Consider the following 14,843-nt stretch of genomic DNA (forward strand, 5'->3'; position numbering starts at 1 on the left):
AAAAGCTATGTAAGAATTATTTTTTTCTCATTTTTTTCCAGGAATAAACATTTGAAATAAAATGAAGGAAAAGTAAGGAAGCACAAAAATATTTTTTTTTTAAAAAGGCTACTTTATTGTCACAACTGAGAGCTAAACCACACACAAACATGTATGTATAGATGCAAAGGGAAAAACTAGTTTGCAGCCACTTAATAGCATTGGATAATCAGGAGAGCTTTATAATACTTGCACCTTGCTCACCTGTTGCTTTTCAGAAATACCAATTAAATGGAAAAAGATCTATCTTTTGAGTTTGAGGAGTTTATGGAAGTTGAGCATAAAGTTAAAGTAGACCCTGTAGGGTTCTGACAGGGTGCAGCACTGTTAAAGGGATCATCTTTCAGATGAGATATAAAATCAATGCATTTACAGATGAACATAAGAGAAACCTTAGAAACAACACTGCTGGAGAAGCTCACGATTAACAGAGAAATGAAGGATCTTGATCCAAAATGTTGACTGTCCATTACCCACCATAGATGCTGCTTGATCAGCATCCTCCACATAGTGGATTGCTCCAGATTCCTTCACCTGCAATTCAAACAAGAACCAGGCTTCAGCTTTTAGTATAAATGTAAGAGTTCAGGTATCTTGCAATTGGTCTTCAGTTTTTTTTTGTAAATTGACAGCAGCAAATTGAAGTGAAAAGCACAGGCTGTTCCACAGACTTGAGAGGTTGCCTATGTAGGAGCCAACTGTTAAGATAATGGGGTTGTGTAAATGGACTGGCTACAAACCAGGCAATATGGCTAAGTTATTTGCTGCACCATTGTGACTTGAGTGCAAGCTGGCAGACCAGATGAATGTTGTCACTTAGCATATCAAACATGGTAATCAGTAGTTTTTCTTTACTCGTCATAGTTTGTGTTGTCAGTGACAGCCCTGACAACCTTAAAGTTGGGTGTCTGCTCTCTGTTGTCAAAAGGCTTTAGAATTTTTCTGTTAATTAGTTTCTCCCAAAAGTGTTTGGACTTTCAAATGTATCTTATCAACTACAATGTGCTTCCACTATGTATCTCAAAGGAACCATTTGCCAACCTGAAGTCTTAAATTAAACAGTCATTGTAACTACTGAAATTGTATAGAAAGCGCCTTTGATCTTAAGAGTATAAAATGTGATGTACCTTTGGGTTTGTGAGCCTTTACCAAGAGTGTCTCCAGTATGATGCCTGCTTGGTGAACTGAGTAAAGACTTCTGTATCACCAGCTTCAGTGTCTTTGTTAATATTCGTAACAATCAGTATTGCCAATTTTAACTAAATTTTCCGGTCATTACCATCTTTTAATGGAATCCTGCTACTTGTAAATCTGCTGTCAAGGTTCCTGCAATAAAGCATTGATTGGACCACAAAGAATAATGCAAAAACAAAACATTACATATGCTAGCAATTGGTATAGAAAATGCTGGTAAAACAATGTGGGTCAAGCATCATCTGAGGAATGAAATACAGTTAAGATTTAGCTTTTCAATCAAACTTGAACCTCATTGTAACAGTGCCTTGGAATATCTTGAAAGCCCCTATACAAAATTCAACACTTTTTCCCTTCTAACATGTATCACCAGTTTCTAAACTAGATCTCTGATTTCTTTGTGCAACTCCCCATGCTCAGTTCCATTTGAGGTACTTTTCTTTGCCACATGTTAGTTTCCAATGATTTCTGTTGAAATGTTGAACTGATGAATTATTGTTTGATTAATGTGAGAGTATTTTAACTGTAGGGCTTTTCCATTATGCAGTGTTTAAAATCAATGGTCACTTTGTAGAGTGAAAAATGATTTTTGGCCTTTAATAAATAGTAAATTGTATACCTTGAATATGGCCAGTACACCTTGAATAGTACTAGTTCATGGCAGATGCTATAGTATATTTCTCCAGATGGATGAATGGGTTTAGCTAGTCTGGATCAGCTTTCTCCTTAGGATTTCATGGTTTTCAAAAAAACCCAACTCAGATACTTCACAATTTGAGTAACTGATGCACTCAATGTTACTTGATTCATTAAACTCTTGGGAGAGGGATGGTTTGACTTCAATTATTCTGGGTAAGGGATAAATCAGGTTTATTATCACTAACATTTCTCCTGGTTTGTTTTGCGACAGCAATACAGTGCAAGACAAAAGTTATGATAACTTACAAAAATAAATAGAGCAAAAGAGGAATAGTGGGGTAGTATTCAGGGACATTTAAGAAATCTGATAGTGGGAGGAAGAAGCTGTTCCTAAAACATTGAATTTCAGTCTTCAGGCTCCTCCTTCTACCCCCGCCTGATGGTAGTAATGTGGCATGATCCATCCTTAATGATGGATGCTGCCTTCTTGAGGCAATGTCTTTGAAGATATTTTAAAAGGTGGGAAGGGTTGTGCTGAGGATGGAGCTGACTGAGTCTACAACACTCTGCATGTACAGAATCAAAAGAAAGATAATGGTCTTGAATTAGGTGGGAACCTCACCTTGAGGCAAGGAGGGGTTAAACATGTCTGCAGATACTTTTCCCAGCTGATCAGTGCAGGATCTAAGGACATGGCCAGGGGCAACATCTGAGTCAGTCATTTTCTGCAGGTTGCTCTTCAAAAAACTGATCTTGTGTTTGCAATGGTGATGGTGGATTCAGGTCAATTGTAGCTGTCGAGGTAAGTGGTAACATACCACTCTCCTTCCGCTCAAAGCATGCATAGAATATGTTAAGCCCAGAAAGGGATGTGCTGTTGTCAACAATGCTGTCTGACTTTGTCTTGTAGTCCGTTATTGTGTTTAAGCCCTGCCACAACTGACAGCTGCTACTGTCTCTTGGCATCCCTGATATCTTTATGGAGCTTGTATCTTGATTTCTTGTGAAGGTCAGGGTGAGCTGAATTGAACATCACAGTCCTAAACTTCATTAGGGAGTGCATCTCTTAGTTCATCAATGGTTTCCAGTTTAGAACACCTAGATTGTCCTCTGGCACACAATCCTCAACACACTTATTGATAAGTGGTGACATACTCATCCAGGCTGAGTTGTCTGAATGTGGACTAGTCTACATTGCTTCAAAGCAATCATGTAGAAAGTCATCTGTTTCCTCAGGCCATCAGTGTACAACTTTCTGTACTAGAACCTAGTGTTTCAGCTTCTGTTTGTATGCATGAAGAAGGAGCACAGCCAGGCAGGGAGGGAGCTCAGTGGATTACTTTGGTGGTTGTTCCTAAACCCAGGGTCAACAAGGACAAGGGAAAGAAGACTGGAAACACAACCACTTGCCAAACTGGTTTTGTGTATATCATTGTTACTTCCTCTTCAGTGGGCCAAAATCTCATCACTCATTTAACAATGCTGTAAAAGTATTCCTGCATGAGTTCATACAGTCCTCTATCACTTTAAATGTGGACTCACAGATGAGTGATTTAAAAAAAAATAAAGTGGCCTTGATGGTAATGTTGACTTCTAACTAGAGTCCAGATTCAGCAATGACTTCTTTCGTTTAACCTCACTCTGAAACCCATCCGCCACATCCAACTCTGAGATATGTTGTTTTTAGGGGCATACATAATAAATCCAAGAAACACAATAGAATCAATGAAGGACCATACCCAACAGGACCAGACAGATACAACCAGTGTGCAAAAGACAGCATACTGTGCAAATATTTTTAAAAAAAATGTCAAGAACATGAGATGAAGAGTCCTTGAAATTGAGTGTATAGTTTGTCACAATAGTTCAGTGATGGGTGAGTGAGGTTATCCCCACTGGTTCAACAGCCAGATCATTGAGGGGTAGTAATTGTTTCTGAACTCGGTATGGGTCTAGAGGCTCCTGTACCTTATTCCTGATGGCAGCAGTGAGAAGAGGTCATGGTTTGGGTGGTCGGAGTCCTTGATGATGACTGCTGCTTTCCTCTGCCAGTGCTCTATATAGATGTTCTCAATAGTGGGGAGGTCTTTACCCATGATGGACTAGGCCATATCCACTTTTTTGTAGGATTTTCTGTTCAGGGGCTTTGGTTTCCATACCAGGCTGTGATGCAACCAGTCAATGTATTCTCCACCACACATCTATAGAAGTTTGTCAAAGTTTTAGATGCCATGCCAAATGTTTGTAAACTCTGCGGATGTAGAGGTGCTGCTGTGCTTTGTTCGTAATTGTACTTGCATGTTGGGCCCAGAACAGGTCCTCCAAAACAATAACAATGAGGAGTTTGAAGTTGCTGACCCTCTTCAACTCTGATCCCCAATGAGGACTGGCTCATGGACTGCCAGTTACCACTTCCTGTATTCAGTAATCAGCTTCTTGGTCTTGCTGACATTGAAAGGTAGTTGTTGTGGCATTGCTCAGCCAGATTTATAATCTCCCTCCTAAATGCTGATTTGTCATCACCTTTGGTTCGGCCAATGACAGTGCTGTCATCAACTGAAATATGGTACAGCATCGGAACTGTGCTCAGCTTCACAGCTCCAAGTATAAAGCGAGAAGAGCAGAGGGCTAACACACAAACTTGTTGTGCACCTGTGCTGATGAAGATTGTGGTGAAGATTTTGTTGCCAGTCCAAATTGACTGGGGTCTGAAAGTGAGGAAATCAAGGTCTCAGTTGCTCAAAGAGGTGTTAAGGCTGAATTCTTGAAGCATTGATAAGTTTTGAGGGGATGATAGTATTGAATGATGAGCCATAGTCAATAAAGAGCATCCTGATGTATCTTTGCTGTCCAGATGTTCCAGGGTTGAGTGAAGAACCAATGAACTGGCATCTACTGTGGACCAAATTGAATTGGATCTAAGTCACTTCTCTGGCAGGAGTTTATATGTTTCATCACAACTTTCAAAGCAGTTCATCATAGTCCATTAGATAAGTCATTGAGGCAGTTTTCAAAAAATTCAGTGTTTGCGTGCTGTTCAGGGATGGTGTGCATGTGTTTTTAGCCAGCATGATGTCTTAATATATGAAGTATTGGTAGAATTTACATTGTATCAGATAACAGAATACTTAAATGACCCTCCCTTGATACACTTGGCTTTTTTTTTTGCATAGTTTTCAGTAGAGGTGTGGCTTGATGGTAAATATATTCAGTATGATTAATTTCATCAACTGTCTTGCACAAATTGGCTCTTACATAGGCAACCTCTCAAGTCTGTGGAACAGCCTGTCAAGTCAGGTCACTTTTTATTGTCATTTCGACCATTACTGTTGGTACAGTACACAGTAAAAATGAGACAATGTTTTTCAGGACCATGGTGCTACATGAAACAGTACAAAAACTACCCTGAACTATGTAAAAACAACACAGGAAAAAAAAACTGCGCCAGACTACAGACCTACCCAGGACTGCATAAAGTGCACAAAACAGTGCAGGCATTACAATAAATAACAAGCAAGACAATAGGCACAGTAGAGGGCAATAAGTTGGTGTCAGTCCAGGCTCTGGGCATTGAGGAGTCTGATGGCTTGGGGGAAGAAACTGTTACATGGTCTGGTTGTAAGAGCCTGAATGCTTTGGTGCCTTTTCCAGATGGCAGGAGGGAGAAGAGTTTGTATGAGGGGTGCGTGGGGTCCTTCATAATGCTATTTGCTTTGCTTTGCAGTGTAAATGTCTGTAATGGCGGGAAGAGAGACCCCGATGATGATCTCAGCTGACCTCACTATCTGCTGCAGGCTCTTGCAATCTGAGATGGTGCAATTTCCAAACCAGGCAGTGATGCAGCTGCTCAGGATGCTCTCAATACAACCCCTGTAGAATGTGATGAGGATGGGGGGTGGGAGATGGACTTTCCTCAGCCTTCGCAGAAAGTAGAGACGCTGCTGGACTTGGCTATGGAGCTGGTGTTGAGGGACCAGGTGAGAGTCTCCACCAGGTGAACACCAAGAAATTTGGTGCTCTTAACGATCTCTACCGAGGAGCCATCGATGTTCAGTGGGGAGTGGTCGCTCCGTGCCCTCCTGAAGTCAACAACCATCTCTTTTGTTCACATTAAGAGACAGGTTGTTGGCTCTACACCAGTCCGTTAGCCGCTGTACCTCCTCTCTGTATGCTGACTCGTCATTCTTGCTGATGAGACCCACCGTGGTCATGTTTCCAGGAAATTTAATTTATCTCTGTATTGTCTATGGCCACTGTTTAAGAACAAATGAGCATCTATGTTTATGCACCGAAGAACTCCCAGATGTAATCTCGATCCTAAGGCCCCTTGGTATTAAAGGATGTATCTGTAAATACAGATAATTTAACTTTTTTCCAGGTTTGATGATTCCTCCTTCAATTTTCTTCTTCCCATCCCCCCCTTTTTTTTAAACCTCTTTCATTCAGGGATAGTTCCATTCCTGATCTCCCACCTGCTATTACTTCATTGAGCTCTCCAAACTATCACTACATCTCTTTCCAGTGCCATTTAGAGAGTAAACAATCTTACTTTGCCCAGTAGTTTTTCCATGATATCTTTTACCCAATGCCTCCATGAAACTACTCCTGGGTTTGTTGCAGCAACAATTATATTTTTAAAATTCTTTCATTCAAATCAAATCAAATTTAGAGACAGCGTTCCTCTGGGGCCAAGGTGGAAAACATTCATAATAGCAAGCAAACATTTTTTTTTAAAAAGGCAAGTAAAACAATTCAAAATAGCGAGTAAAGAAATATATTCACTCAAAAAAAACCAATATATTTTTGAATATAGCCCAAGATCCTGACAAATCGATGGTACAGTCTCCTGGTAGTATGTAGACGCACGCAAACCAGCCTGTCATTCCACTACTTGAACAAAGGAGGGCAGCACTGATGGGAGAGGCTAGTCCCCAGCTGAGCTTTGACACAAACTTGTTGTGCACCTGTGCTGATGAAGTCACTGGGACCAGATGAGGTGTACCCCAAGCTACTGTGGGAAGTGAGGGAAGAGATTGCTGAGCCTCTGGCAATGATCTTTGCATCATCAATGAGGACAGGAGAGGTTCCAGAGGATTGGAGGGTTGCGAATGTTGTTTCCTTATTCAAGAAAGGGAGTAGGGATAGCTCAGGAAATTATAGGCCAGTGAGTCTTACTTCAGTGGTTGGTAAGTTGATGGAAAAGATCCTGAGAGGCAGGATTTTTGAACATTTGGAGAGGCATAATATGATTAGGAATAGTTAGCATGGCTTTGTCAAGGGTAGGTCGTCCCTTACGAGCCTGATAGAATTTTTTGAGGATGTGACTAAGCTCATTGATGAAGGTAGAGCCGTAGATGTAATGTATATAGATTTTAACAAGGCATTTGATAAGGTACCCCATGCAAGGCTTATTGAGACAATGAGGAGGCATGGGATCCAAGGGGACGTTGCTTTGTGGATCCAGAATTGGCTTGTCCACAGAAGGCAAAGAGTGGTTGTAGACAGGTCATATTCTGCATGGAGGTTGGTGGCCAGTGGTGTGCCTTGGATCTGTTCTGGGACCCCTACTCTTGGTGATTTTTATAAATGACCTGGATGAGGAAGTGGAGGGATGGGTTGCTAAATTTGCTGATGACGCAAAGGTTGGGGGTGTTGTGGATAGTGTGGAGGGCTGACAGAGATTACAATGGGACATTGATAGGATGCAAAACTGGGCCGAGAAGTGGCAGATGGAGTTCAACCCAGGCAAGTGTGAGGTGGTTCATTTTGGTAGGTCAAATATGATGGCAGAGTATAGCATTAATGGTAAGACTCTTGGCAGTGTGGAGGATCCGAGGGATCTTGGGGGCCGAGTCCATAGGACACTCAAGGCTGTTGCATAGGTTGACTCTGGTTAAGAAGGCATACGGTGTATTGGCCTTCATCAATTGTGGGATTGAGTTTAAGAGCTGAGAGGTAACATTGCAGCTATATAGGACCCTGTGGTGAATGGGGTGCTGCAGGGGTTGGTGCTGGGCCCGCAGTTATTTACCATTTACATTGATGATTTGGAAGAGGGGACTGAGTATAGCATAGCAAAATTTGATGATGACTCTAAACTGAGTGGAAAAGCATATTGTACAGAGGATGTGGAGAGTCTGCAGAGGGATGTAGATAGGTTAAGTGAGTGGGCCAAGGTCTGGCAGATGGAATACAACGTTGGTAAATGTGAGATCATCCACTTTGGAAGGAATAAAAAGAGCAGATTATTGTTTAAATGGTAAAAGATTGCAGCATGCTGTTGTGCAGAGGGACTTGGGAGTGCTTGTTCATGAGTTGCAAAAAGTTGGCTTGCAGGTAGAACAGGTTATTAAGAAGGCAAATGGCATGTTGACCTTCATTGCTAGAGGCATTGAATTCAAGAGCAGGGAGGTCATACTGCAACTATACAGGGCCACACCTGGGGTACTGTGTGCATTTCTGGTCTCCATACTTGAGGAAGGATATACTGGCTTTGGAGGCAGTACAGAGGAGGTTCACCAGGTTGATTCCAGGGATGAAGGGGTAACCTATGAAGAGAGACTGAGTAGTCTGGGACTATACTCTCTGGAGTTCAGAAGAATGAGAAGGGGATCTTATAGAAACATACAAAATTTTGAAAGGGATAGATAAGATAGAAGTAGGAAAGTTGTTTCCATTGGTAGGTGAGACTAGAACTAGGGGACATTGCCTCAAGATCCAGGAGAAGATTTAAGATGGAGATGAGGAGAAATTGTTTTTCCCAGAGAATGGTGAATCTGTGGAATTCTCTGTCCAGGGAAGCAGTTGAGGCTTCTTCACTAAATATATATTAGAAACAGATAGGTTTTTAACATAGTAAGGGAATTAAGGGTTATGGGAAAAGGCAGGTAGATGGAGCTGAGTTTACGGACAGATCAGCCATGATCTTATTGTGGATGGCCTACTCCTGCTCCTATTTCTTATGTTCTTATGACCCTGGTCAGACCCCACTTGGAGTACTGTGCTCAATTCTGGTGGCCTCACTACAGGAAGGATGTGGAATCCATGGACAGAGTGCAGAGGAGATTTAAAAGGATGTTTCCTGGATTGGGGAGCATGCCTTCTGAGGATAGGTTGAGTGAACTCAGCCTTTTCTCCTTGGAGCGATGGAGGATAAGAGGTGACCTGATAGAGATGTACAAGATAATGAGAGGCTTTGATCGTGTGGATAGTCAAGCTTTTCCTCAGGGCTGAAATGACTAACACGAGAGGGCATAGTGAGATGTCAGGAGTAAGTTTTTTTTTACTCAGTGGGTGGTGAGTGCATGGAATGGGCTGCCAGCGACAGTGGTGGAGGCGGAAACGATAGGGTCTTTTAAGAGACTCCTGGATGGGTACATGGAACTTAGAAAAATAAAGGGCTATGGGTAAAGCCTAGGAAGTTCTAAGGTAGGGGGATGTTTGGCATAACTTTCTGGGCCGAAGGGCCTGTATTGTGCTGTAGGTTTTCTATGTTTCTAAGTTTCGACAATGCTGTAAACGCATCTGCACATCTCACCTGGTCTGCAGCAGCAGGCAAACCCGGGGCTTGAGGCCTAGTTCTCGCTATGGCTGAGGCTACACAGCTACCATTTTGTCTGTCCCTCCACCAGACAAGGGTAAAAGGTCTGCAGCAACTTACATTATCACTGTTCAATGGAGCCTTGCGATCGCAAGTGAAGTGTCTTGAGACAATTTCCCACGGTTATACTACACCAAATGCTTCTTAGTAGCTTGCAGCAATACAGTCTGCAGACAGGTCAGCTCCTCTGACACATGGGCTGATATCCTAGCTGGCTCCTTCTCCACTATCCCGGCCTTAACCAGCCCCTTTGTCACCAGGGTCGGCTCCTTCTCCACCATCCCGGCCTCAGCAGGCCCCTTCAACACCTCGGCTGGCAGTCTCTCCATCACTGCCAGCTCTGTCGACAGCTCGGCTACTCCTTCTGCACCATCCCGGCCACAGCTGGCCACTTTGATGCCACCAGCGGCACCAGTCCAGCTACTCCAATCAGCGAGCAGCTCACTGATGGAGTAGCTCTACAGTAATCAACCTTCTTGGAATAGAATTATATTTGGATCGTAAAAAAAAAACTAATTTTCCAAAGAAAAAATGCTGAAATGCCAAAGTGTTGTGGGGTATGGGGAGGTTTGTCAATTCCACTCCCTTTGATTTTTTTTTGTCATATTTATCTCGTCTTTTTTCATTTTAGTCTAATCTACAATGGCTAAAAACAAATAGTAGTTTAGTCCAAGGAAGACTCTAATTGGTTAAAATAAGTTCTACAACCTAGTGCTAATTAACACAATAACTGTGCATCCATCAGCTCTAATTGAGTAGGTTTGCATCCCCAAATGGTGCACAGTGAGCAAAATCAAGGGGGTTCACTATTTGAACATTCTTCAAGTGACTCACATTTGATTGGTCTGCTGAGTATTTCTAACAGTTTATGATTTCTGACTTTGTGGATTAGTACAATTTTCATTTCCTCCTTGCATTCTCTGTAGACTAAGGACCAAAGCAGAAGTGAGCAATTTTGACTCTCTGCTCATGTTCCTTCCATGGGTGTTCCCCCTCCATTTTAACTGCTTCTTGCTTAAAAAATGTACTAACTGTGTTATTTTCCCCACTCTGGCCTCTCACCACTTTTCTTCAACTGCCTATCACCTCCCCCGGTCCACTCTCCTCTCATAAGAGATTCCTCCTTCTCCAGTCTTTTACCTTCCTCTCCCATCTGTCTTCACCTATCACCTTCTAGCTTGCCCTCTCCCTCCTCCCCCCACCCCCACCCCCACCCCCACCCCCACCCCCACCAATCTTTTCATTCTGGCATCTCACCCCTCCTCTCCAGTCCTGATGAAGGGTTTCTGCCTAAAACATCGACTGTTTATTCGTTTCTATTGGTGTTGCCCGACCAGCTGATTTCCTCCATCATTTTGTGTGTGCAGAATCTTCAGCGTACCCTGTATTATGTGCTGGGGGTGGGGTGGGGGTCGGATTCTCAGCTCCAACATCTGCACTGAGGTGTGCTGTTTGTAGCGAATTCTTTGTTACTTCAGTTTAGACATTTTGACCAGGCATTTGAAATACTGACATGAATTAACATGTTGTTGAGCCAGGGATGGGTGGAGTGCAACGTTACCATATAAGGAATCAAGTCACGTGGCTAGGACCTAAGAAATAAAACTAAAACTGCTGGTTAGTTGAGCTGAGTCACAGCAGTACACACATGGTCTAAAATGCCGACTAACTTCACTGTTTTACCAGTGGATGATGAAGGAGCCTCAGAAAAGGGAACAAGTGTTGCTGTGGAGAACGACCCAGGAGAATTGTCTGCTGGTGAGTGTGAACAAGTTGTAGAGAAAAGTATGTGGCTAAATGCTCTCAGTAAACAATGGAGAAGCAGGTTGCAACAGGCAGGTAGATAGATCCTCCCACTTAGCTAACTTGAGCAGCAGGAATTTTATCTCGGAGAGCTAGGCAAGAATGTTTTTAATCGTAATAATGTTGATTTGCTGTTACTAAACAGTAAAACTACAATCCTATCTTGAACGGGGTTTTATGGAAACAGAATCCATAACATTACCTGTTAACTCTACACTGTCTAGATTTACTGTTTGTTGTCTTTGGCAAGCTGTGAGGAGTAACTCAAGTAATTAATATACTTATTGATGCCATGCTTGTCGACAAATCTTTCTGTTCTTGAAAGCAGTTTGTTCCCTTAAAAATCAAAAGTCTAGTTAATCTTATCCAAATACCTGGAAAGTGACGGAATCGCATTCCACAGTTTGAAAATAGTGTCGGAATGATAGAAGCAAATTTGTAAAAAGGAGTTCCAAGTTAATGTTCGAAGCCACATAGCTATACATTATAACAATTGTGTGTTAACTGCAGCATTTTTCTTGATTCCAGTTCTGTTTTCAAAAAACAGACACCACTCTTGTGTCTTTTGTTGGCTGAGCAGCTGAAAGTGTATAAGGCTACAGACTTAATTCAAATGAATGGACAGAGGGCCTGGCTTCAGAGCTTGAGCAGCGTCTTTATCAGTGCATGCTTTTCCTAAGGGTTCCTGAGAAGGTCAGAAAGCTGGGGAAAACATTTCATATTTGAAGAAAGGGTGGAGTGAGTGGAAAGTAAAGAAAAAGGAGAATTCAAAGGAATGCTAGCATTTGTAGGCTTGTTGATAAGGCCTATGACAATGAAAGAAAAATATTTTCAAGTGTCTGATGAAATAAAAGACAAAATACCCACGAAACGGCATGGCTTTAGAGTTGGTACTGTTGAAAAGAAGCAATTGTGTGCATAAGGCAGAGCAGCTCTTGAGCATTCAGTGTAGTGCCTTGAGTATTGGAAATATGAATGGTGAAAATTTTGACAACAACTTGAAGTATGATGTTGAGATGTGCTTGAGTATTGGATGTTAAGGAATTATCTGATTGGAAATTTTAAATTCACACTGTTATTTCCTCTTACTGGAAATCTATAACATGGCTCGATTTTAAAAATAAAGCCACTGCACCATTTTGTTAAATAAGCAATTTTCACACTAAGGTTTGAGAAATATGAAGATTCTCAAGGTAGTGCAAGACTGAAAATTTATTTTCAAAATTGAGGCATGTTGAAAAGTTTCAAGAGAAGGCAGATAAGCAAAACATGAAAAAATGAACTATAATATGATTGAGTGAACAAACTCAGATTTGAATGACTTAATGCCCTCAAAAATGAAAAGTTAATGAGTGTGATCGGCTTATAGTAAGTAGCATTGCTTAATAAACTATTGAGCTTCCATCTGGCTGCTTGCAAATGAAAATTAATGGAACTTTGCGGAAAGGTATCCAAAGTATTATCCTAATAAGCGACTTCAATTTTGCTACTAGAATTACCAAGAGGCAGAAGTGGGATTATTTTTGTTTTTGCTTTTTGCACCTCATGTTGGAACAAAGTTATGTGCATGGACCTTACCAAATGAGTATCTGTTACTCCATTAGAATTCGGTGCACATTTTTTAGCATGACCCCTGGTAAAAATAAGTGATACTGACACCCTGTGTATACAGACTGTCTTCCCAAATTAGCTCTGGGGTTCAAAATTTCTATTAAAGCTGTATGTTTTGGACACTTGATGGTGGTCATGAAGAGTACTCTGATCAAGCAGAAAAACGTATTTTAATGTTTCCTGTAGGGACAATCATATTCTGGTTTTCTTCAAATGAGCAAGCATATGGTTCAGACAGAAATGAAGAATGCTTCCCATTCACACTATATCTTTGACTAGTTAGAGATACAATAGATCTGCCATCAAAATTACTTCCATTAATCTTTAACATAGCTTCTGCCCTTCAAATGAGACATTAAGTGGAGGTCCCTCCAGTATCTCAGTTTATTGTTGGTCTGGTTGATTTATTCAAAGATGAAAACTGCTTCTAATATCCTAATTAGTTTAATGTGAATCCATTAACTAGCTACTCTAAATACAAACTACCTGTTTTTCTCTTTATTGGTTGTGGAAAGTTGTTTAGCACAAATTACCTGCTATAATTTCTTAGATAACAGAAACAATATTAAAGTAATATTTTTAATGTTTCATGATGGTTTATGAATGTGTTGCAATAGATAAAGGAAAGTTGTTTCATTTGTAATGCAGCTGATTGGCTTTTGGGAAAACGGTTGTTTTGGGGTTAAAATTCTGAAGGGATAGAATGGTTGTTTATAATGTTTTATAATTGAAACAAACCAAGTTTCTCTTGTTAAGAAGGTATTGACTGAAAAATACTAGAACATGTTAAGAGAATTAGAAGAGAAAAGAGGCTATGCTTATTAGGACCTATGCTACTTGTACCTTACCACATTGCATTTTGTAATTATGTGAAAATCTATTGCCTTCCACAGTATAATTTTTAACCACATCGTTTTGTTTCCAGCCAAAATTAAATTTAATTGGTTGAATTCCATTTTAACCAATTAAATTAACAGTTCTGGCTGTTAACATAATCAACAGGGCATCAGTAATTTAGTGTTAGACACTCATGTTGGCCTTTATATATTAAAAAAAACTGGGATGCCTGAGGCAATTTCCAGGGTGTAATCAAACAAATCTTAAGAGGCTCACATGAGATTTTAGGTAGGTGAGCACACAAAGATTGCATGCAATTAAGTTCAGTTTTGGGCTGTGCCAGCAGAGGGAGGGGCAATAGAAAGGAAATTACATAAAGTTGAGAAACTCTGCTGATGCTGGAAAACCGAACAACATGCACAAAATGCTGGAGGAACTCAGCAGGAAAGCAGCATCTATGGAAAAGAGTACAGTCAACATTTCTGACTGAGACCCCACATCAGGACCCTTCATCCTGAAGTGCTTCGGCCCAAAACTTTGATTGTTTGCTCTTTTCACCCCGAGGCTGCAGAAGTTGGATAAGTGGATGACTGTCAGGGAAGGGATGGGAAGAGCTCAGATAGTAGAGCGCGCCTCTGTGGCCATCCCCCTCAGTAATCGTTATCTCGTATGACACGGCAATCAGGTCTCTGGCACTGAGCCTGGTTTCATGGTGCAGAGGGGAAAGAGGAAGAAGAGGCATGCGGTAGTCATAGGGGAGTAGACAGGAGGTTCTGTCAGCTTGACAGATACCTGCATGGTGTGTTGCCTCCCAGGAGCCAAGGTTCAGGATGTCTTGGATCGGATGCGGAGTATTCTGAAGGGAGAAGGTGAACAGCCAGATATCTTGGTACATGTTGGTACCAATGACAAAGGCAGAAAAGGAAGAAGGTCCTGAAGAGAGAATTCGGGGAGATGGGTAGGAAGCTGAAAAGCAGGACCTCCAGGATAGTAATCATGGGTTTGCTACCTGTGTCATGTGCTAACAAGCACAAGAATAGCATGATCAGGCATATTAATGCATGGCTGAGAGACTAGTGTAGGGGGCAGGGCTTCGGGTTCCTGGATCATTGGGGGATTT

The 14,843-nt window shown here is 41.5% G+C and overlaps 1 protein-coding gene across 3 annotated transcripts in view; it reads left to right on the forward strand.

Moving 5' to 3' along the window:
• Positions 1 to 14,843, forward strand: part of LOC140713718 (solute carrier family 12 member 7-like) — a 219,369-nt gene that overhangs the window by 42,635 nt on the left and 161,891 nt on the right. The window contains exon 1 of one of the 3 annotated variants that reach the window (XM_073024143.1): positions 11,046 to 11,230. The exons of the other annotated variants lie outside the window; for them this stretch is intronic. Within the exon in view, the coding sequence (XP_072880244.1) occupies positions 11,131 to 11,230 (100 nt within the window). The 5' untranslated portion in view covers positions 11,046 to 11,130. Of the gene's footprint in view, positions 1 to 11,045; positions 11,231 to 14,843 lie in introns of those variants that run through there. 3 annotated transcript variants of the gene reach the window in all.

Source organism: Hemitrygon akajei, chromosome 20 (assembly GCF_048418815.1).
Source record: "Hemitrygon akajei chromosome 20, sHemAka1.3, whole genome shotgun sequence".
In the NCBI taxonomy this organism is placed as follows: domain Eukaryota; kingdom Metazoa; phylum Chordata; class Chondrichthyes; order Myliobatiformes; family Dasyatidae; genus Hemitrygon; species Hemitrygon akajei.